The 22,694-nt window shown below is 56.4% G+C and overlaps 3 protein-coding genes across 3 annotated transcripts; all 3 read right to left on the minus strand.

The window, feature by feature from the left end:
• Nucleotides 1-986: 986 nt before the first annotated feature.
• On the minus strand, nucleotides 987-4,546 carry NCLIV_0323 (endonuclease/exonuclease/phosphatase domain-containing protein; the record flags this gene model as incomplete). Its single annotated transcript, XM_003883426.1, has 2 exons — nucleotides 987-2,328; nucleotides 2,904-4,546. The coding sequence occupies 2 exons, from the start codon at nucleotides 4,544-4,546 to the stop codon at nucleotides 987-989; spliced, it is 2,985 nt and encodes a 994-aa protein (XP_003883475.1).
• Nucleotides 4,547-6,412: 1,866 nt separating this feature from the next.
• NCLIV_032310 (conserved hypothetical protein) lies at nucleotides 6,413-12,070 on the minus strand (the record flags this gene model as incomplete). The annotated part of the gene is made up of 7 exons (XM_003883427.1): nucleotides 6,413-6,479; nucleotides 6,833-7,119; nucleotides 7,712-8,168; nucleotides 8,973-9,040; nucleotides 9,476-9,938; nucleotides 10,427-10,584; nucleotides 10,850-12,070. 7 exons carry the CDS (start codon nucleotides 12,068-12,070, stop codon nucleotides 6,413-6,415), a joined length of 2,721 nt encoding a protein of 906 aa, XP_003883476.1.
• A 6,002-nt stretch (nucleotides 12,071-18,072) lies between these two features.
• NCLIV_032320 (hypothetical protein) lies at nucleotides 18,073-22,514 on the minus strand (the record flags this gene model as incomplete). Its single annotated transcript, XM_003883428.1, has 9 exons — nucleotides 18,073-18,337; nucleotides 18,476-18,635; nucleotides 18,918-19,041; nucleotides 19,245-19,320; nucleotides 19,829-20,025; nucleotides 20,351-20,809; nucleotides 21,121-21,222; nucleotides 21,521-21,739; nucleotides 22,191-22,514. The coding sequence occupies 9 exons, from the start codon at nucleotides 22,512-22,514 to the stop codon at nucleotides 18,073-18,075; spliced, it is 1,926 nt and encodes a 641-aa protein (XP_003883477.1).
• Nucleotides 22,515-22,694: the final 180 nt, after the last annotated feature.

A 22,694-nucleotide genomic window follows, 5' to 3' on the forward strand; every position in this document is an offset into this window, starting at 1 on the left:
CCGCACTGAAGGTACAGCAAGCTGGATCCCTTGAGCCGTTTTGCCGCTCGCGGAAATTGATCCGTTACGTTTCACGTTCTATAATATTTCCACATTTGCAATTTCGTTATCCTCTAGAACGAGTTCGAGCTCCCTCGCACGTACGCAAAGTACGACGAATCACATTCCGCGATGGCTGAGGGATGCACAGCGCCGTTCGTTTGAGGGCCAGTCTTGCAGTACCGCACGTGCCCCGTCGTGTTTGTTTTTAACTTTTGCTTCGCTACCCTTCCTTCCCTGCACCGACTTCGTGTTCTTTGTTCCGCAGACACTGGAAAAAAGAAGTCTCCTTTCAGCCCATGGCTCTGTCGAGTCCTCTCGGTCAGTTCCACCTGGGGCCCGTCTTCTCTATCGAGTGGGGACTTGGGCTAAAAGAGAAGGAACCTACGTTGTTTTTCGAAGAGTGATCGATAACTAGTTTCTCGCTTGCTGCAGTAGAAACTGCGGGAACGTGCGGTGAGGAGGATCGAACCCTGTAGTCGACAACTCACTGCCGTTTGTGTATTGCTCCACTACAGCACGACACTGGTTCGGTCCCTGTCCGTGCTGTGTCTTTCCCGTATCTGTCTCTTGCTGTGTGTTACCACGAACGTTTTGCGTTTTAGCGTCGAAGCCTCATCTTTCAAAAGATTGTGCTAGAAAACAGGTTTCGGTTCCACCTTCTGTGCTTCGCCTCTGTTTTTGCCTCTCCTGTGCACACGGGCCCCGTTAGGTCTCTGCCTTTCAGATGGTGCGCCGGCAACCTCCACACCGGCGTTGCTCTACCAACAAAACGTGACAACGTCGACGACGAAGGCAGCCGCCCCTTCCCTCGCGTTGTCGCGTGACCCAAAGATTTGATCCGGTGCTTCATTCATCCGGCGTTTCCCTTCATAGGCACGCACATGGTCTAAGCTGTCGGATTTTCTCGTCCCACGACACGCCTACACAGCTCCTCCAACTCGCGGCTACCTAAGATCTGTCACCGTCCCTCGACGGAACCGCGCGAGAAGACCAAAGTGGTCGCTGGGGAATCGGCCGCACATCGGCAGGCGATTGACGCCAACGAGGCGAAGCGCCTGAGGAGCCCACGTCAGAGGTCCCTTTCCCTCTGCTGCACGAGACGAAGCGTGTGATGCTTCGTCCTTCGCTCGTTCACACCGGTGAAGAGAAGCGGAAGACGAAGACGAGGCGCGGACCTCGGAGTCGCTGCGCGTCACCGCCCCGGGAGATATCCCAGGCTTCCCCCTCTGGCCTTCCGTGGCCACGCGAACCTGCAAAGTCGAAGAGCGCGGACGCGGGCTCCACCAGTAGAAACGGTCAAAGCGAAGTCTGGGGCGCCATTTCATTTGTTTGTTGTCGTTTCTGAGCATGTCCCACGTGTACCTACACTCGTCGGGTCTGCCCAGGACTTCCCAGACGTCTCGGACGCTGCGGGGGACTGTCGGCGTCGCTCCTTTTTCGTCTTCGCCGAGTCGCCTTCCACTCCCGCTGTTCGCACTCGTTCGTCCCGCTCCCTGCTTCTCTTGACTCTCCGTCTTTGGTCGTGCTCCGGAAAGTTTCTCCCTTCTCCCTCGCGCTAAATCGCCCTCCGCTTCTGCCAGCTCTGAATCCCGGAGATTCGTGTCGCCGCCAAAGACCGCGGCGAACGCTGGATGCAACGCGGTTGGCGGGTCCTCTCCGTCGTCCCCGCTCTTCCTGGCCTTCCTCTCGGTTCTTTCCCCTCGCGTTCCCCCTCCCGCCGCTTCGCCTTCTGTGCATCCCTCCTCTTCACAGACGTGGGCAAAGCTGCGCGTGACCACTTGCATGCACCGGCGGAACTGCCGCAATCGCTCGTCTCGGTATTCCTTTATCGACTCGAGGTGCGAGGTGAGGAACAGCAGGCGGTCATCTGGCCAGCTCATCGGCGCAGCCACGATGCCGAGCAAGTGTCGCCCCATTTGACTCCCTGGAAACCACTCAGTTAGCGCGCCTTGCTCCACGTCGAGAGGCAACATTTGCTCTTTGCACAGCATCAAGACGCAGAAATACGGACACCCGAGCGGAGGCGCGGAGGGCCCAGACGACGGCGCCGCCAAGGCGTGCTGCTGCGCGCGCTCCATCTCGTAGAGCAGTGACGACGCTGCGTCGCCGAGGGAAGAAGAAGGCGTGTAGATGTGGTAGAGCGGCGCGAGGTGGGAAGAGAGGAGATGGAGAGACGCCGCAACGACTTCCTGAAACATCACAACTGCGGGGCGAAGCGCCCGGACAGTCGAAATCACCGCCGAAGTCCGCACACGCAGCGCCGCCTCGTCGAGCCCATCTAGGTTCCTACACGGCACAGTCGAAGCGAGATGCGAGAAGAGAGAGACAAAAACAGGCTAGCGGGAAGGGGAGGAGAGAAGAGGACGAGACGCGGCGGCCGAGGACGCGCCGAAGAAGACACACACTTGGTACGCGAGAAGATGTCAGGAGGTGAAAGATAGACGTCGAGCGTCGCGGAAGAAGAGGAAACGAACGTGGGAAGAGAGCCGAATCTAGCAGATGAGGGAGGCGTTTCAGGGGCGCCCATGCCAGGGGTGAAAAAGGAGGCGAGATGACGCAAATCGAATGGCGAGCTAGCGAAGAGCGGATGAGATAAAGAGACAGGGGAGGACACATCGCTAGGCTAATAAAACACCTGGACACGACAGAAAGGCCCGCATTTGAACGCGCGAGATGGAAACGAAAGAGATATTTCAGACGGAAACATGACACGTTTCGACGGAACATGTGGAGGGCTGTTCAGGAAGAAACGATTTCGATGGAACGTATCCGGTTTTTTATTTCTGAAAACGCGAGGGTAAAACTTGTCGAAACGACGCTCTCTTTTCATTGCCTCGCTGCCCCACCTCTCTTCGGCTTACCAGGTCAAGACATCGAACTGACTGGACCAGATTGGCAGCTCATTGCCTTCCTGCGTCTCCACAGCCTCTGCGGGATTTCGCTCAGCGCTCTTCTCCCTCTTTACCGTCTCTTGCTTTTGCGTCCGCTCTCTCTCCCGCGCTCCTTCGGGGCCTCTCGCCGTTGGTCTCAGCGCCTTCTCCGCTCGTGTCTCTTTATCCGCGGCCAAGTCACCTGGCGTTCTCGTTTCCTCTCTTCCTCGTTTCCGCAGCAGGCTGCCGAGAGGCGCCCCGGCCGACCTTTCTCTGCTTCCTGGCCGCTCGCGTTGCTCCTCTCCCAGCCGTCTTCCTGGTCCTTCGAAGGGGCGTCTTCCGCCTGTCTCCTCTCTTCTATCGCCCTCGCGCGCAGCCCGCGCCAGGCTACAGGCCAGCGCAGAAAACCTCGCTCGCTCTTCCTCCTCCTCTTGTATTTCTCTGAGACTGCACCGCTCCCTCCTTCCTGAGCGGCCCTGCAGATACACTGCGTCGTCCAACTTCCTGTCGCCTCTGAAAGGCTCCTGCGACCGTCCAGGGGGCGTATCTGGGACCGAAGTGGGGCGCATGGAGACAGCCGAAGTCTCTCTGCTCCCCCGAGCTCCTTCGTTCGCGCAAGGAGACGCGGTGCAGTCACGGCGCGCGGAAGAGAACGAAACGGGCGCAGAAGAGGAAGAGGAAAACGAGGGAGGTCGGGAAGAAGAGGTAGAGAAAGACGAGGGAGGTCGGGAAGAAGAGGCAGACGTGGCAGGTTCGCTGTGTTGTTTATGTTCTCTGTATTTGGCAGCGCGTAGACGACGGATCTCCGAGAGTTCGTCGACAAAGTTTCGTTGCGTGCTCTGCGACTCGGCATTTGCTGCTTCCGTTCGCATTTCTGCCGTCGACTCAGAGGGCGCGCCTGCCTCTTTCCCCTTCGCCGGTTCCCTCCTGTCGCCCTCTCGACCTTCCCCGCCTAGCGGCGCCATGTCGTTCACGCGCCTCGAGTGAACAGAAGACGGTAACGAAGAGCACGAAGGACGGAGCGCCGCGAGGGAATACAACGCAGAGGAGAAAGAACGGGAGGGCGGGTTTGCTCTACAACGTAGGACACGAGGCAAGGCGATTTCTGTTGCCCAGTTTCCTGAGACGCAACATGGACGAGCAATGCGCTCCACGACACAGGAACAGCCACGGACGTGCACACTTCCCACCCCCCGAGGCAAGACAAAGGAACGGCCAGTCGCCTGCAGAAGCCCTCCTTGCCTCTGTGAAGAGGTGAAGAAGTGTGAAATGAAATGCAGTTTCTCAAGAGTTCTTCGCTGTGGAGAGGAGGGAGGAGAAACGGCCACCTCAGAACGAAGAGAATGCCTCTTCGTCGGTCTGTCTAACTGCGCACAGGCACAGAAGAGTGAAGGAGTGGAAATAGAATTGGGTTTACCCGTCTTTCGAGTTCTCGGTGTCGAGAAGAAAAGGAACATGTCTGAAGCAGAGGAAACGCCTCTCCGTTTGTTACCTCTTCCCTTCGCCTGTGGAAACGAAGCAGGATTGAGAGTCGACACAGGTGAAGACGTGGTTCTCGCGGGTGCAGGCAGGCCACCCTCTACAGCGGGACGGGAGATGAAGAGAAGACAAAGAAGATACGCAACAAAGATCATGTGAAGGAAGAGGGCAGCGCACATCGGAGCGGTGCGTACAAAAAGCAACCAGCTTGTCTCATCGACATCCTCGTCGATTCGACGCTCGAGAGGCGTCCAGATCAGGAGGAAGGATGCGAGCCCGGAAGGAGGCGGAGTCGAACGCCGAGAGAGTAAACAAGAAAAAGAGAGGGAAATGAAGGCGAGGAAAGAATGTGGAGGAAAACGCCGGGAAGGGAGAAAGGTTTCCGTCCCGTCGCCGCCGGTCTTCTCTTGGCTCTTTTTCCCGTGCATGGAAATCGCTCGCGGCGTTTCTCTCTGTGCCGTTGCCAGAAAGAACACATGCACACCACCTGCTAAGGGAAACGCACCCTGTTTGTTTCTCTCAGGAGAAACGATAACCGTATAGCGCCTGTGTCCAGCTGCACATGGCGGACGAGCGTCCAGCTGGAATCCGAGTCGCCGGGGTGTCGGGTGTACAGACAGCTCGTTCAGTGGCCTGGACAACACGAGGCACCAATTGGCCCCGATGAGCGGAAGACACGAAAAGACACAGAATGGTTCGGCGTTTTCCCTCGGAATCAACCACACGCCTGCTCTGCTCACCGTCCAGAAATCCGTTGTCTCGTCAGGTCTTGTCTCCCGAGTTGGCGTCTCTCACAACCTGGCCCCGTCGCCCTGACATTTGCGCTCGCGCAACAACCGTTGCAGGTAACGTGAAGATGCGCAGCCTGGCGAATCATACGGATGTTGACACCTCTCCTAAAAGAACTCGAGGTGAAAGAGACCGAGAACTAGGGGAAGAGCAAAGTGGCCAGAATTGCGCACCGGCGGCAGCGTGGACAGGGAAAAGTCGCTCTCGCCCGGCCGATGATACAGGCGTGCGCTGCTCTGTGCCGCTCTACAGAAAACGCGTTGTCCACACCAGGGCACTGACGCCTCGTGGGCGTGCACTTTCCACTTCCAAGGACGTGACGAGTTGTGAAGAAAATGTGTCTTTTGTGTGTTGCTACTGGACCAGAAAAAAAACACGGGCCGAGGACGGATTCCTTCGCCCATCCGGTTCTCCTCAAGTTGCGTGGTCCGAAGCCGAACGTTGTGCCCAGGATGGACTGCTGCCCAGACGAAGTCAAGGAAATCCGTGGATATATGCAGTGTCTGGATATATAAAAGTGCATGCGCTCTACCGTATAAGCACATACCTGCAGGCATATTATACTCATATAATATACATAAATCTGCATGTGTTCTGTGGCTGAAGATCAAACGAGTCTGGAAAAAAAGCGCATCATGTTTTAATATGCACGGGTATCACAGATCAGTTGTCTCCACGTGTGCGTGATATAATTACGAATATATACTGAAGAATGTGCACAGGTTTCGTGTGCATGGATGCACAAGAAAGTACTTCCGTAGATATTGGGTGTTTCACTGGGGCCGGCTGAGTCCACGTCGAGAGTGCCGAACCGTTTGTAGCCGGCGGCTCGTTGAAGCCGCACTCCTATTCAGGCTGTATAGGCCTCTATTCCCAGTAGAAGCATCTCTCTGCTCTTAACTATCTAAAGCCAGTCTGCGCATCAGCGCCTCGACGCACAGAGATTCCAGCTTTTTCGCACACCGTTATTATCTCCCTCCCTCCCTCCGCACACACACACACACAGTACGCTTCCTCGCTCCAAAGGTGAAGCTGCTCCGCGTTTCACAAGACTCCACACAGAAGGCGTGTTTGTTAATGCCGCGACACAGAAAGATGCACGGTTGGGTCCTTGGGCCTTAAGCGTTCGCAAGCCACAAGTCGCAGCACGCCCGTTCAGCGACAAGGAAAACTTTCGGCGTCTTCTGTATTTCCGGAAGAACGCAACCGAGAGATCGTTGCCGCATCTCGACTCAGTGGCTGTCGTCAAGGGATCCTTTGACCAGGTTGTACTTCGTTGCTTCGAAACACAGCGGAGTGCTGCAAAGGGATTTGAGACGCATCAACAAATACAGGGAGAAAAACCGTCTTCCGCCGACCGGTGCGAAGTTCACCTCAACATGCACCAAATACCTCTGCTTTTCTCCCGCCTCTCGGGTGCGTTTGCCCAACGTACCCACCTGACGAATTCAACGACTTACGGAGCTGCTCATGTATATATATATATATATATATATAGACAATGTATACATACATATACATATATATATATATATATATATATATCCGTATATATACATATATATATATATACGCAATGAAATACATGCCAAAGCGTCTAACTCGATATGTCTTTATGCATGCACGTGTACAGTCACACTTGCATAGCTTACCAGAAGAGCTCTCCCGTCTCTGCTTCCCGGAGGTCGCCGGGGGCGCCGCGACACCCGCGACAGGAGCGCCACCAACGCATGCGTTCCTTGGCTGCCTCTGGGTGTACACCCGACGGCTCGCGAGTGTCTGGCCCTCGGTCGCTGGCCCCTCCACGGAAGGCGCGCTCTTCACACTGCGCAGGATCTCCACTCCAAGAGTAGAGAGGCGAAGGAGGCGGCGCAAAGGAAGGAGACGGGAGGAGCTCGCACGGGAGAGGCGAAAAAGACTGAGGAGCGAAATCAAAACTCTAAAAACAAAACGCACACATCACCGGCAACAATCTCTTCACCGACCACAGGTGATCCTCCTGTGCTGATGCACCCCGTTGGCCACACATACGTAGATGTAGAAGCATGCACTGATATGTGTGTACACAGATGAGACCGTACACACATCTAAATACTTTTAAAGAAACACATGCTTATCCCCCCAAATGCATATATATATATATATATATATGAATGCGTCCACATTTGGCTGCAGAATGCATGCATACACAAGTAAGCTCCAGGGAGCTCACCCATCTCTCTGTCACCGAGGGGCTCTGTCTGTGTTGAACTTTCCACTGCATTCCACATCTACATGTGCACTGTCCCCTATCATTGAGATATGCAGGCCTTGGCATGCAGTTCCCCCTCTGAGTCGACCCCGTATGTACACGCGTGTCTGGATATCTGCTTCTCTCCCTTATCGATGAGTACACACACAGGCGACTAGATAGGCGCAGAATGATTCCTCAGTTTCAGTCCTGTGATGTAGCATTGAGTGATTTGAACTCGAATAGTGATGACAAAGGAACCGAGTGGCGAGTCAAGGGATTCTGAATCCAGATGACGCACCTCCAGCACGAAGTCGATCTGGTCTGAAGGCCTGCCTGCAGCTTTTCGGCTCCGAGACAGAACAACGAGACGCCGCCCTCCTCCTCCAACTGTCGCCACAACTGGAAGTACCTTCTCGCCTTCGTTTCCCAACGTTTCTCCTCTTTCTTCGCGCTCTCCTCTCTCCTCTGTCTCCTCTGTTTCCGCTCTCTCTCTTCTGTCTTGACCACTTCTCTGCCTGCTGCCTTCTCTGGCTCCGCCTCCTTCCTCTTCTGCATGTTCTGCGCTTCGCTTCCTCGCTTCCTCTGTGTCCCCGGTGCCTGCTTTCCGGTCGCCGCGCCCGTCGCCTTCTCCCCGGTGTGTTCGGGCTTCACCGTTTGCGCCTCCAGCAGCCGCCGGCGCCTCGTCGAGAGAAGGAGACGGAAGACGGGAGAGGCATCTCCCCGAACGAAGGTCGAAGACGCGCGAGAACTGACGGCTGCAGGCAGAGACAACAGAGCGCGGCTAAAGAGATGAGACCGTTTGAGATACGGCTCGAGACGAAGACGGAAAGGACGGGTTCCTGAACGCAAGGGATCGAAAAGGAGAAATAGGAGAACCCGAAAGAGACTCGCGCGTGCCAAGAAACGACAGAGAAAACGCTCCAGCTCCAAAAGATGTCGGCAGGACGCGGCGCAGACAAGAGTCAACCGAAAGGACGGCAGCTGCAGGCAGCGAAAACGGAAAGCGGTCTCCAAGGAAAAGGCCTCTCAAACACAAACGAATGAAGCGATGGGCAGAAAGGCACGAAAAAAGGGGAAGGAGACGGAGAAGGCAGCTTCGCGTCAACAGGCCGAAGGCGAACGGCAAGCTGCAGCGCATGCAACGTTTCGACTGCAGTGCTCGGCACAAGTTCACAGTTTTGAGAAATTTAGGACAAATCGTCGGGAGAGGCTCTCTTCTACGTCTCTGTTCAACGGCTCTGCGTGCCAAGAATCTCGCAAAGGCGTCACGTGCCTTCACAACCGACATCGACCGAACGCATGCAGGGGAACCAATCACTTCCCTCATAAATGTACAGTAGGTGATCTTTGATCATACACGGGCGAGAGGCACCGATACCGAAAGACACAACGCAGCCTTGCATATACTCACAGGCACGCATGTACGCATTCACGTATAGAAGCGTAGAAACGCAGTGATGCATACATCTATATGTGAAACAGGATAAACGTACACCACATGTAAATTTGACTTTCTGTTGCCTGCATTTGTGGCTGTTTCTCTCTTAACGGAGACGCACTGTGTGGCGACGAGGATGCTGGCGTCGAGAAAGATCTCGAGGCTGTCCACAGGGTAGCCTCGCATGCACTGAAGAAACACATAAACGCAAACCCAAGACTATTGGAGGGAGAAAGCAGAGAGGGAGGAGGCAAACATGCGTGGACGGAAAAATGAACAACTGTTGGGGATGTGCAAACGGCTGCCTCTTTTCCGTTGAGACTGCAGCCCGTGCACCCTCGAGAGCTGCGTTTCGAGTGCTCGCCTCGCTCCTGCTGGTCTTACCTTTCCACTAATGCACCAAAGCACGTCGAAAGACCACTCTCTTTCTCTCTCTTTGGGTTCTTCTCTGTCGTCTCTTCTAAGCCGGCGACAGTCGACAGGCGCCGGTGACGCAGATGGACGCGCGGGGCAGACGCCGCGTTGATCTCGCGCGCCAGTCGAAGAGAGGAAAGAAGAAACGGAAGAAGATGGAGACGAGGAAGAAAAAGCAGACGATCGCGTGTCTCCGATGGGCCGGCTTACGTTTGTTTTGGAGAGAGGAGTCCTGTGGAGCACACCGACGAGAATGGCGCCTGCCGTGCAGCCGGCCGCAACCAAATACATGCGAGGCGAAGCCTCAGAGGGAGGGGCGGGGCGCTGCGGCTGACGAGGCGACTGCGAGGAAGTGGCGGGAGGAGAAACAGGCCAGGAGGCGATCGACTTGGGAGTCGAGGCGCGCGAAGACGACGGCGACGAAAACAGAGAAGCGGAGAGCACAGACGACGCGTCAGTCGCGTTCGAGTCAGACGACAGAGAGCGAAAGGACGACTGCTCCTCGACCGTCATTTCGCGACTGGCGTCACTGGAGAGGCTTCCTCTCCTCTCTCTTTCACACGGAGAAGAGACGGCAGAGACAGACGAAGCAAAGAACGGCGCGCCCGCACGCACGGGGGGAGACAGGGTCTCCACCGGAGAGCACGCGAGGGCCGAGTATCCCCCGAACTCTCTGTTCAAAACCAAACCACAAAAAGGACACAAACAGCAATGGTCGGGAGGTCAGGACGACGCATACACCGAGCCGGTCACGTGAATCTCCCACACAGTCGACGCTCTCGTGTGTGGCCATTGTCTCCCCTCGGCTTTTTTGCCTCCTCCGTTCCCGGTTGGAAACGACCGACGGAAATGAACCGTGTGCTACATGTCTTCCTTCCCGTCTGCTCTTCATATATTTATCTTTATACATATATTTATATATATATATTTATTTATATATAGATGAGCACTTCGTTCTCTGTCTCGCGTTCCTTTTCTCTCGTTTTTTTTGGAGCGCGTCGCTCGCACTCTCCACGTGTGTTTATTTCTCTACCGGTCACAGCGTCTTTCCTTCCAAAAGTCTCTCTCCTGCGCTTCCCGGCTCTTTTCTTTTCCATCTCCCTCGCGTCGTCTCCTTTCCGTTTCCTCTGTTCTCTCGTGTTCTCTCGCGGCGACACTCACGCTGAGAGTGCGGGCAACGCCTCGCAACTCGTTTCCCAGTCTGACGCGTTTGCGCCTGCTCTTTGCGGGACTGGCGGCGCGCTGTGCTTCCCTCTGCGTTCCAGTTGCGTTATGTGGAGATCGAGACTCTCGCTCGGCGACCAGACCAGGAAGTCCTCCTACACGCAGGGGCAGAACCCGCACAAAGACTTGGATCCGAGCGCCGAGCGAAAAAGCGGACAAGACAAACGGCGGCCTTCAGGGGAAGCGGGGACGGAGAGTCACACACACACACACCGAATGCGCAGAAAAACGAAGCAAAGCGAGAAACACAGCGGGGGAGCAAGGGGGGGGGGTGAGGGCACCGTGGACGAAGGGATGAACGGGTGATCGGAGTCTGGTGAGAGGCCAAAACTGTTGTTTCTTAGAGACAAAACCGCGTACCACCAGAGCTCCCACCGCACAGCCCCACCGGCCTGCGACTCGCTGCTGTTTTCGTCCAAGAACCAGCACAAGACGGCTTTCGGTTTCTCGGCCTTCTCTCTCTTCCGTCTCTTCTCTCCCTTCTTCGCTGTCTCCTGTCTCCTCTCGTCCTGCTCTCTCGCCTTCTCGCGCTGGGCCGTCTACTCGGTGGAAGAAGCAAAAGGCTCTTTCGCTGTCTGACTGTGTGTGCTCGTTCCCGCGAGAAGGCTGAACCTCTCCGCCTCGTTCGTTGCGCCGAATCAACCTGGCTAGCGGGGAGGCGGAAGGCCTCACGGTCCTCTTTCCCCCTCCACGCTGTCTGTACAGCCCGCGAATCGGCCAAAACACGACGCTGTACAACCCCTTTCTCCTGATGGTCATTTCTCTCGTTTCCTGCGCCGTGGCCGCCCCCCTTAGGGTCTCCCCCTCTCTCCGGCGGTCGCCCCTCTGCCATCCTTCCGTCTCTCCCTGCTCTTCTTCCTCGTCGTCTTCCTCGTCTTCCTCTGAGTCCTCGTTTTCGTCTTCCGCCTCTTTCGCTTCTTCGCGGCGCGGAGTGTGGTAGCAGTGTCTCTGCATGGCAACGATGAATCTGGAGTTGCTCCAGATGTACCAGTCGTCCTGGAGTCGTCCTGCGAGTCTCAGTGCCTGCGCGCGTCCCGTCTTCTCCGTCGCCTTCTCTCCGCCGCGGCTCCGCTGGAGACTGCTCCCCGCTGTCGGTCGCTCGTCGGCGTCCGTCGGCTCTCTGGTCTCTCCCCTGGGAGCCGAGCGCACGCCTCTCTCGTCACTGCTCGGTTTCTTCTCTCCCCGGTTTTCAGGCTGCCTCGCCCTGTGGATGTCGCCTGCGAATTCTCTCTCGCGCGCGCTCGCCTGCGGCCGGAGGCCGTGGACAGCCAGGGCCGGGACGGGCGCGGAAGACGCAGAAGGCGATGGCGGCCGAGAGCAAGTTGAGAACGGCGAGGCGAGAAACGTCTCCGTTCGGCTGCGTCTGGGCGGCACCCCGAGAAGGACGCGCTTGCCGTCGAAGGCATCGACGAGATCCAGTCGCCACCAACACAAACCCCCGCGCCCTCTCCGCGGCTCTCGGTTCGACAGAAGAAACAGCACTGCTTCCAGACTCGGAGGTAGCGGGTGAGAAGAGGGCGCGAGACGCGCCGACGAACAGGCAGACGGAAGCGCGACGGAGGCCGGGGAGCTCGACAACATCTCTGTCGCAGTGACGCTCGTAAGAGAAGGCCGGGCGATTTCCGCAACGACGGAGAGTGACGGGAGACGAAACAGGACGACCTGCACACAGAGGGGAGAAAGAAGCCAGCGACAAGGAAAACTCGACCGAGGTGCGTAGGTCCCCGGAGACTTGGACGGGAAGAAACAGAGCTGAGGAAGAGAGTTTTGGCGCAGACCAGCGAGGACGGGGCACACCCAAGAGGAGAGACTGGGCAGCGAAGAAAGAAGGAGCAGCGCGAGACAGAAAGAGCAGCGCGAGAAAGAAAGAGCAGCGCGAGAAAGAAAGAGCAGCGCGAGAAAGAAGGAGCAGCGCGAGACAGAAGGAGCAGCGCGAGAAAGAAGGAGCAGCGCGAGAAAGAAAAGGCAGCGCGAGAAAGAAAGAGCAGCGCGAGAAAGAAGGAGCAGCGCGAGGCAGAAAGAGCAGCCCGAGAAAGAAAGAGCAGCGCGAGACAGAAGGAGCAGCGCGAGAAAGAAGGAGCAGCGCGAGACAGAAAGAGCAGCCCGAGAAAGAAAGAGCAGCGCGAGACAGAAGGAGCAGCGCGAGACAGAAAGAGCAGCGCGAGAAAGAAAAGGCAGCGCGAGAAAGAAAGAGCAGCGCGAGAAAGAAGGAGCAGCGCGAGGCAGAAAGAGCAGCCCGAGAAAGAAAGAGCAGCGCGAGACAGAAGGAGCAGCGCGAGAAAGAAGGAGCAGCGCGAGACAGAAAGAGCAGCCCGAGAAAGAAAGAGCAGCGCGAGACAGAAGGAGCAGCGCGAGACAGAAAGAGCAGCGCGAGACAGAAGGAGCAGCGCGAGACAGAAAGAGCAGCGCGAGACAGAAAGAGCAGCGCGAGACAGAATGCGAAGACAGAAAGTACACGCGAGCGGCGCACAGAAGAAGTCAGCCACGCACGGGGGATGCAGAGCACCGCGGCTCCGGGGGGAAAAGCAAAAAGAGACATATCGGAAGAAAAAGCGCTTCGTTCACGTGGTGCCTCCCGCAAACCCACCGTGTGTTCTCGGTGAAGAACAACGCGCGTTTCCCCACGACACAAAAGCGGAGGGCAACGCCTTCTCTCCAGCAACGCGTCAAGTGAGGGCACTCTTTCGGGTCGACTGGGGAGCTCGCTGCCGCCCGTCTTTCCAAGAGGAGCTGCGCGCATCGGCCCCGCAGAGACAGCAACGAGCTCCGGCCTCTCCTGCGTGTGCCTTGGTCTTCCCCGAGGCTGCGCTTTGCGCGAAAAACCAACAGGGCGACCGAGACGAAGCGACAACAGAGAGGACGGAGGCGCCGAAGCGCAGGAGCAACGCGCAGCCCATGCAGAGACCAAGAGAGAGGAAGAAGAAGAAGACGGTAGATAGGGAGGAAAGAGAGGGAAGGTGACAGCGCCACTAGAAGAAAGACGCCAGAGAGTCAAGAGAGGATCAGGAGACTTGGAGGTCGCATCGAAGACGATGACCAGCCAGGAGCCTGGGGAAAGCGGAGAGACACGAGAAGAGAATATTCACCCTCGACAGGGAGATAATGCGCGTGCTTTGAAAAGAAACGCGAAAGACTCAGAGAAAGAAAACAGAGAAACGTTGGGGAGGTACGGGCACAGCGCGAGTGCCTGGTCTCAACAGTTGAACCGAGCACCTTTTGCACTCCATGCCTGCTCTTCCAGTCTTTTGAATTTATATGTGAAGATACGCCGTACACTGCTATCGAAACTACAAATACGCGTATACACCTCAAACAAAATGGGATCCGTGTGCATATATATATATATATACATATATATGGATGTGTGTGTTGTTTCTTTTTATTCGATTTGAGTTATACAGTTCTGGATCGCGGATCACTTGTACAGAGACTGTAATACAGGGGTTAGAAAGTTAAGGCAGCCCTTACGAGACGGTGGATGCAGCTCCTTTTCTCTGCTACAGAAGCGAAAGCTTCGATTATCTATCCTGTCTCCCCGTCGCTCACCCGATGCAGAGAGGAGGAGGCAAACGCGGGGGAGCGACAAAGAATCTTCGCGGCCTCGTCCGCTCCTCTCTTTGTCTCCCGCCTTGCCAAGCGTCGCCCCTGTGCGCTCGTTGCACGTAATGCATCTGGTGTCCTTCCCTTCGTTGAAGGACGGATAGAGACACGCGGAGAAGGGACGTGAACAGTTCTGGCTCGCACGGCTGGTAAATGCGTTTTCTCGCGAAAGCCGACGCCAGTGGTACTCTAAGGTGCGGAAGTAGCAGCAGAGTGAGTACGCTGTACGCACGCCTGTCCCGTGCGTGCTTGCCGCATCTTCAAAGGCGACAAAAACGGAGGGAACCGGCGACCGACTAGAATGTCTCTCCCGGTCTGTCTCCCCACCATCTTGCAAACAAATCACAAACGCGCCGTTCGCGTTGTCCATTTGCGAGCAAACACCGTAACTTCGTTCCCTCGCCGCAGGTCTGGAGCTAGCCGCGTTCCCGTGGTGGACATACACCGCGGTCGGGGGAGCCCCCCGGACGGCGGGAGGCGCAGTGTGCGTCGGTCTTTCGGCGGAGAGAAGTCCAGTGACTCTGTCGCATTTGTCCTCCCTCGCTTCTGCCACGCGAGGAGTGTCTCTTCCCCGATCGACGGGTTTCGCATTTTCTTTGGAGTCCGCGGGCGAGGCGCCGTGCGCGGGGAGCTGACGCGGGAGAGGCGAAGACGCGAGACTCTCTCTCTGCCGAGATTTTGGCTCCAGCGCTCGCGTTCCTCCTCGCCCTTCCTCTTCCTGGTGCGTCGCCCCAAAGTGTCTACTTGCGTTTTCTTTCCCCTGGTTTGTCAATGAAATCGCCGGCCACGCAGCAGGGCGGTGAGAAGAGGCGGGGGCGAGGCGGAAAGCACTTGCAGCGGAGGCGAGAGAAAGCGAGGAGGGACAGCAGGAAGAGACAGCGCATGCAGCAGGACACGGAGGCGAAGAGGCAGGGGAAGGCGAAGGGAGAAAGAAATGAGGAAGGGGAAGCGTGAGAGGCCACGCCGTGGCAGCAACGTCGGATAGAAGAAGCAAAAGAGACCGCGACGCGAGGCTCAGAGGAGCCAAGGGACACAGGCTCGTAAAGGAAGAGAAGGAGGAAGCACAGCCCAGAGAAGAGTGCGCTGAAGAGTGAGATGGAGGTTGGGTTGACGAGGGACAGATACGGCAGGAAGAGAGAGAAGAGACAGAGGGGAGAGGGGTTGAAGAAGGCAGGAGCTCTGACGGCTGCGGGCGGTGAAGGAAAAGGTGAAGCAGAATCAGGATTTCGTCGCCAGCGATCGTCAGAAAAGCGCCGAGGTCACTTGCCGCGCGCGTGTCTTCGAGCCCCCATAATTGAGGAGACAACGCGTTTTCTCGAAATCTCGCCTCTCCCATTGTTTTGACCCTTCAACTAGCTGCATGTTGGCGCGTAACGTCGGGCTGTACGTACACCTAGGGTCTTCTCTCTGCTCGCCTGTCTTCTTTTGAACCGCATCCCCGGGCCACGGGAGAGAAACGCGAGCCTGCACGGATTCCCGGTCAAATCGGTGCATAGGCCAGAGAGGAGGCGTCCTCTTTCGAAAAGGGATGCCAGCAGGAAAGCATTTGGCGGAACCACGAACGAAAGGAAAGAAGAGATCTGCAACAAGAGAAGATAGACAGCCAACACACATCTTCCGCAAGCGAGACGGGCCGCGGTGCCAGCTGAAAAACCGCGGGAGCTCTACGTGCATGCACTCCCGCCACGAGACTTGTCTCCGCTTTCCAGCAGAATTCGACAAGCCAGAACTCTTCAAATGAAAAGCAAGACAAAGTTCACAACACACGACTATTAAACAGAGAATACCACATGGCAGTATCGCGTCTGCATACATGTCTATACATGCGTATACATGCATCTGTCTGGCTAGCCAGATTTTACTAGTACATACACCAGTAGGTTTATGCACATGAGCGCCGAGAAGAGATTTTTTGCGAATAAAAGGGAAAGTTCAAATGCTGGGGACTGCACGTGCTCATGAAACATCATTGGGGTCAAGTCCGTGGGGTTTGCTGGCGATTCTTCGTTATTATCGCGGTTTGCAGTGGTCTCCAGTTTGCCACCACAGCCACGGAGCACACGCCTGCGAATGCAGGGCGTTCGCAGGCGTTTTCATTGCCGCACAGTGTGCATACGCGCAAGGGTCCGAGCCATTTGGTGGCTCGGCGCACGCACACTGTGCAAAAGACTTTCGTTTTTTGGTCCGCGCTTGTACGCGAATCACTTTCTGGGCATGCGTCCACGTGTGCAGAGCTGCTGCATGCTTCACGAAGTCGAGCTCCCAGCGGGCTTCTTTTAGGCGCGCTCTCGGCGCACAGATGCGCCCCTCGAAGCCTGAACACCACCCCCACTAGACGTGCCGATTCGCTGGCAAAATGCGCAGTTGTGTTGTTTTTGAACGAGCTCGTGGCCAGGCGCAGGAGAAGAGTGTCCGTTGCTCCAGCAGAGGGGAATGGGTAGGATGCGCATCTCCGAGCGTATTTGCGTTCGCAGTCGCGGGACTGCCGAGACCGGCGACAGAGACGTCGAAACTCGCGCAGTGCACAAAGTTCCACTGGACGTACGGCTCTGCCAGGAGGTCCCACGCAGCCACCCCCTCCGTCTAGCGACGCCCCCGCACGAACCACTTTCCACCGCAGAGTCGCGAGAACGCGACTCTGCGGAAATCCTACGGCCCACTTCTACCCCTGACTCCGCCCGACAGTCGCGGCCCTGCACACTGCTCACAGCTGGACCGTGCTGCGTGTTCGCTTCCCGTGCCGCGAATACGTGCATCAATATATATATATATATATGTATATTATATATATATATATATAGGTCGGCAGTTGTGGGGTGCTTCAAAAGAGTGCTCTGTGTGTCTCTGGAAAACGTGAGTTGTTCGCACTGCCTACCCTAGTCTGCGCTTTCTGTAACTGTGAGAAAAGTTCGGACGGAAAGAAAGGCTGAACCGTCAAAAGAAAAGTCGCGTGCCCACACACATCGCTCTCTGCTCGAACGCCGTAGCGCGCGCGCCTCTCTCCAACTATGGCTCTGTGTACAGAGGTGCTCATTTGTGAAAGAGTTCGTATCCACAAGAAGTGTGGACGAGGTGAGGTGCGCCAGGAAGAACATAAGACACAGAGGCTCGCACCTGTCACCGTTTCTACGGTTTCCGCAGGCAGCACGAGAACGCCGCCGAACGTCGAAAACAAAAAATCGAAGCCTGGGCCGGAAAGACGCAGCCGAGACTTTTTCCTCTCCGGCCGAGGCTTCCCCAGCAGCAGGCGGCCTCCCAGGAGCGCAAACAAGCGACTTGAAGAAATCGGGTGAACAAAGCACAAGGACGAGATGCACGCCACGCTCAGATCTGCGCCTCTTCGAGACGTCACTCGGGAAGAAACGGGACGAAGATGGCGAAGACGAAGGAGACGGAGATCGCACACGTGAGCAAAACAGAAACTACGGACGTAAACACCAGACAGGAGATGCAACGACGTGCATCAGACTAAACAAGGGAGACAGGCCTGGGCGAAACAAGAGGAGACAAGAAAACGAAACAAATAAAATATGAAGCAGCGTGCACGGAGGACTCTCTCTGAGAGGCCGCGAGAAAGACGGACCCAGCCTCCCCTTCCGCCACAGGAGCCGCAAACGCGCTCACGGCCGGGATGTATAGACACCCCAAGGGTTCGCCGCGCATTGCCGGGCGAGAGGCGACAAGGGAGCAAAGCAAGACCAGACTAGCAACCCAGCAAATACGAGAGGGAACCATGGCATGTGCCGACTGAAGACCGACTGCGAAGACGTGAAGACCGAAACGCGAGGACTCGTAAAGAGACGGGACAGACGCGCCAAGAGATGTGCTCGACCTGTTCTTCTCGGTTCCCTTCCACGGAAAAAATCGAGACAAACACATCAAACGCGCTCTACCCTAAAATGTGCGTGGAGTCAACTGCAACATAGAGAGACGCACGGAAAAAAAGTCCGGATACCCAGTTGACAAAACGAGACGGAGGACTCTCACGCATGTTCTTCCTGCTGAGAACAGAAACCGACACTGGACGTTTCACGGTCAACATCCATGCTGCGGTGGACGTACACCTGACGAAACGCGTCATCGGGTGAAAAGCGCGTCGCCGACCAGAAAGTCTTCTCCTGTTCATAGACCAGGAAAATGGCATGAAACCGGGAAAGCATCTGTTTCTCACGAACAACTCGCTTGAACTCCCACGGCGGAAACAGATGCAGAGAGCCCCACGCAGGCGCGCCAGGGGTGAGAGGCGTACTGAGGCGCACGCGTTGCAAGGACACCCGTGCGAGTCCGATTCCTTTTCTGCCGCTCTGCACAACTGCATCCAACCGCTTCGTCGGCCGATGCTTTTCCATTTTTCCCCCAAATAGAGGAGTCCCGTTCCCTGCTCACTCGTCGTTGTCGTCCGACTCGAACTGGTTTTCATCCCGACCCAGATATTTGTCTTCGCCTCCCCCGTAGAGCGTAATCGGCTCCTCCGATGTTTTGGGGCCAGCCTTCAAAGACGACGACAGCTCCACAATCAGGCACGTCATATTGTCGCACCCATGACCTGCGCCACAAAGACACACACACGCCCACGCATCCACACACACACACACACAATCCAGGAACAATCCAGGCAAACAGACTCAAAAAAAGGCATCAACGGTCAGAGGAGCTCCAGCATCTCCCATACATATATATATACATATATAGATATACATAGATATACATGTCTACCTATCTAGATATACATGTTTGTACATATATATATACATAGATATCTCTATAGAAATGTGTGCCGTTTGAGAAATGGTGGGACCAAGAGAAATAAATGGAGGTGTCTGTTTACCTTCTGACTGGAGAGGATCTTCTGCGAGGCACTCGTCGCAGAGATCTTCGCAAATCTTCTTCAGAGTCGCGGAGCTCACGTCTCCCGCCGCGTCCAGCTTCTCACGGACAAAGTCCACGGCTTCCTGAGTAAGGCGCAGCAGCGGCGGAAAGGCGCAAGAAAATGTCGAGAAATTCGGCACGAAACACACCAGACCCGGAGAGCGCAACGACGATCGACGCGGCCCCCACAGGAGCGCTACGCGCCAATTTGGAAGCAAAACGACGCTCGCCTCCATCGTGACCCCAGGGAGAGGGATGCCCGGAAACAATCAAAAGGCAGCCTCACCTGGTTAGTCTTTCCGTCCCAGATCCCGTCGCAGGCAATAATAACGAACTCGTCCTCCGGCGTGATCCTCGTGATGCTGAAGCACGAAGTCCACACATCACACCACGGAACAGATTACCACCACTATCTAGAAACCGCCATCGAAACATTTACATACACATCTATACACATACGCATATGCGCATTACACGTATATTGACGAGAGAAACGTGTTGAGGTTGTCGAGAAGCTGGTTTCTGTAATGAACAATCGAAGAGAACCAGCCTACAAGGTTGCCGGCTCTCACCCCCGGAAGCATCCTCAAATCCGTACACTTCTGGCGAACCCGTCGGCATTTCCTTTGCGCAACTCCTTGTGTCCCAAATGGATCTACGCTCGCGTGTGCGTTCCCCGAGACACGACGTATAGGCGTCTCCACCGGCGCGCGTACACGGTTATCCACCTTTGTACACGCAGATCCAGATCAACGCAGACTCTGTGGAGGGTCTCCTACAAAGATGCTTGTACAGTTTTGTGCAGGTGTACACCGACGTCACTCTTTCCGCGTAACGCTCTCGAGCGTGTGTCCCCGTGGCGCGACTCACCGGACATCAGGGAAGGCGGTGATTCTTTGCGCCTTGGCCGGCAGATCCTTGCTCTGTTTGTAGAACAGATCTCCGACAGCCCTCGAGAGGTTCAGGTTCCCGTCAACGCGGCCATTTGCCACGTAGCCACCAGCGGCGACGATGCGCTTCTTCTCGTCCGGGTTCGTAGGTTTGTGGTCATGCGACAGTGGAAACGCCTGAACGCAGAGCCGGACTCCCCACAAAAGTCTCCAGTCTGCATCGATCGAACCGCTCGCGAGACAGAAAAACGCGGAATCGGCGTCGTGCGGCAGCCACGCGCCCGCCCCTGAACAAGGACCGCCTCTTGGTTTCCGACCTCAAATCTACTCGGCTGACTGCACGTGCTCACAGAGAGAAGATGGATCGAGATGTCCTCTGTATTCCCACGCGAACGGATACACCAGCATACTCGCATGCAGAGAGAGATGTGCGCACTGCAGCCTTGGATGTGCTTGTGTTTACAGAGACACGGAGATGTGCGCCACGAGGCGAGCTGTTTACCTTTCCGCCCCGGCAAATCACCCCTCGCGAGTCTCCGGCATTTGCGGTGATGATGACTGGATCTTCGCCGCCGACGACAAGGACGACGACGGCCGTCGCTCCCGAGCCTTCGGGCGTGCTGGGATGGGCGAAAAGAGGTCTGTCGCCAGCTTTGTCTTCGTCGTCCTCTTCTTTATCCGCGTCTTTCTCTTCCTCTCCCTCGGTCTTCTTGTCTTTCTCTTCAGTCTCTTCGTCGCCCAACTTTGTGCTGTTCAGACGCGTCAGCTTGTTCACCACCTCGCCCTCCGCACCGGTCCTCTCGTTCTTCTCTGCCTCTCCGTTCACCGGCGACGCGGGAGACGACGCCTCTTCGACTTCTTCCTTCTTCTCCTCCTTCTTCTCCTCTTTCTCCTTCTCCTCTCCCTCCTCCACCGCAGACGCCCCTTCGCCGTCCTCTTCGTCACTCGTCCGGGGTACGAACTGAAAAATCACAAGAGGCAAGCAACTATATCCGCAAGGTGCACACGTGCAACGATATATTGCGGATACGTGTGTTGACACGCATGAACACTCTTAACAATGCTTAGGAATTGATGCGTTGAGAGAGTCAGACACATCGGGAGAGTAACACTTCGGTAGAAGCTAGACGAAAAAGCAGCAGAGACAGCCTTAAGCGCCCTCGGGCTCTCCCCCCTGAGCTCGGCTCTCCCTCCTGCGCGCGACGGCGGGAGGAAACGCGTCGACGCAGGAAATGCGAGGTCAACAAGCACGATCTGGGAAGCCTGTCGTACCTGGAGGTACTTTTGCCCATCCATTTCCACCAAGCGCACGTCGCCTCCGTCGTTCAAGTATCTTTGGATATACGTCTCGTTGTCTCGCTGCTCGATTTGTCCCTGGGCAGAAAAAAAACGCACAAAGCCCTCAACCAGTTCGCGGGAAAACCAGCAGAAAAAGAGCCATCGCAGACAAGCGGCCGAAACAGAGACGCGGCGCGAAGCCGTCCTCCACATGGTGGCTTTCCGATCTCTCGGCTTCGACCGTGGTGGGCAACGAGCAAGCACCGGCGGGGTCTTGGAAGAATAAAGGGAGAGACGGACGAAGTAGACAGAGAGAGAGAGCGAAAAGAGAGATGAGCACGGGGAGAAAAGCGGGAAAGGACCGGGGAGATGCGAGAGACTTGGAAGACGGTACCTGTTCGAAGTACTTTTTTAGTTCCTGTCGGTTTTCCTCCCGCTTCATCTGTTCGTCGACGTCCAAGAAGCTTTGCTGCAGCGCTTCGCAGAGAACCGCGTTCCTCAGACTGAAGATGCTGTCGTCAGGCAGCTCCCGAGAGAGCGACTCCGCGAGACCCGCCGGCGAGACGCCTTTCCGCGCGTCTGCCTCGATTTGCTCCAAGCGGTCCAGGAACACCTGAAACAGATTTTTGCACAAACCAAAATGCACGTGCTTCACCGGGCGTGCACCAGCCGGAGAGCCCCGCGCCACGAGAGCCCGCTTCGGAAAGAACACGCACCTACATCTGCTGCGCGAAGATGCACATGCAGGCCAGTGCCTGGCGCAAGTTGATTCCGAAGACCGGGGGAAAGGAAAAAGAAAACTGGGGAGCGCGGAGACGAAAGACCGGACGGGAGACGAATATGCGGGTGAAGAGAAGCATTTTCCCAGCGAGTTAAGAGGAACACAGACGGAGTATCTCAGCCGGTCACCGCTCCACTTTTCAGCCAATTGCACGAAACGGCGAACTGTCGCGTTCACCAGCAAGACAGCGAGGCTCTTGTTTGATCAGCGACACATGTCTCCCCGTCTGTTCCTCCTCGTCCCGGACTTGGTTTTTTGTCTCTGAGTTTCTTTCTCCGCCTACCTTGGTGAAGTGGTCAGACACCCAGCAGCTGACGGCGTTGCTGGCATGGCCATCGAAGACGGCGTAGAGAGACATGTCTTGGGCAAAGGCCGGGACGTTTCGCGTCTTCTCCGCGGTCCCCGACTGAGCAGTCAACTCCTCGAGCGTCTTCGCTGTCGAGGGGGGAGCACCAGTCCTCAGCGACGGAGTGGCGATGTGTGCATCTTCCATGGTCTGCCGCCATCCTTGCATGGACGCGGCTCCGAAGGAGGTGATCGTGCGCCCCTCCTCTCCGCCGTCCTCCGACACCTTCTGGGTCTTCGGCTTCGCCAGATACGCCCCCATTCTGCTGGACGGCCGGGAAAAAGGAAGGACAGGGCCGCAGGCCAAGGCTCGCTTTGCGAACGCGGCGCGCGAAAACGCGGGGAGGAAAAAAAGCGGGGCAAGTGGTCCGGAGACAAGGCAGGTGGACAAGGGACGGACGGGTGCCGGGTCCCTGGGGGGGGGGGGGGCGCAGTGTGAAAA

This window comes from Neospora caninum, chromosome VIII (genome assembly GCF_000208865.1).
Source record: "Neospora caninum Liverpool complete genome, chromosome VIII".
Taxonomy (NCBI): Eukaryota; Apicomplexa; class Conoidasida; order Eucoccidiorida; family Sarcocystidae; genus Neospora; species Neospora caninum.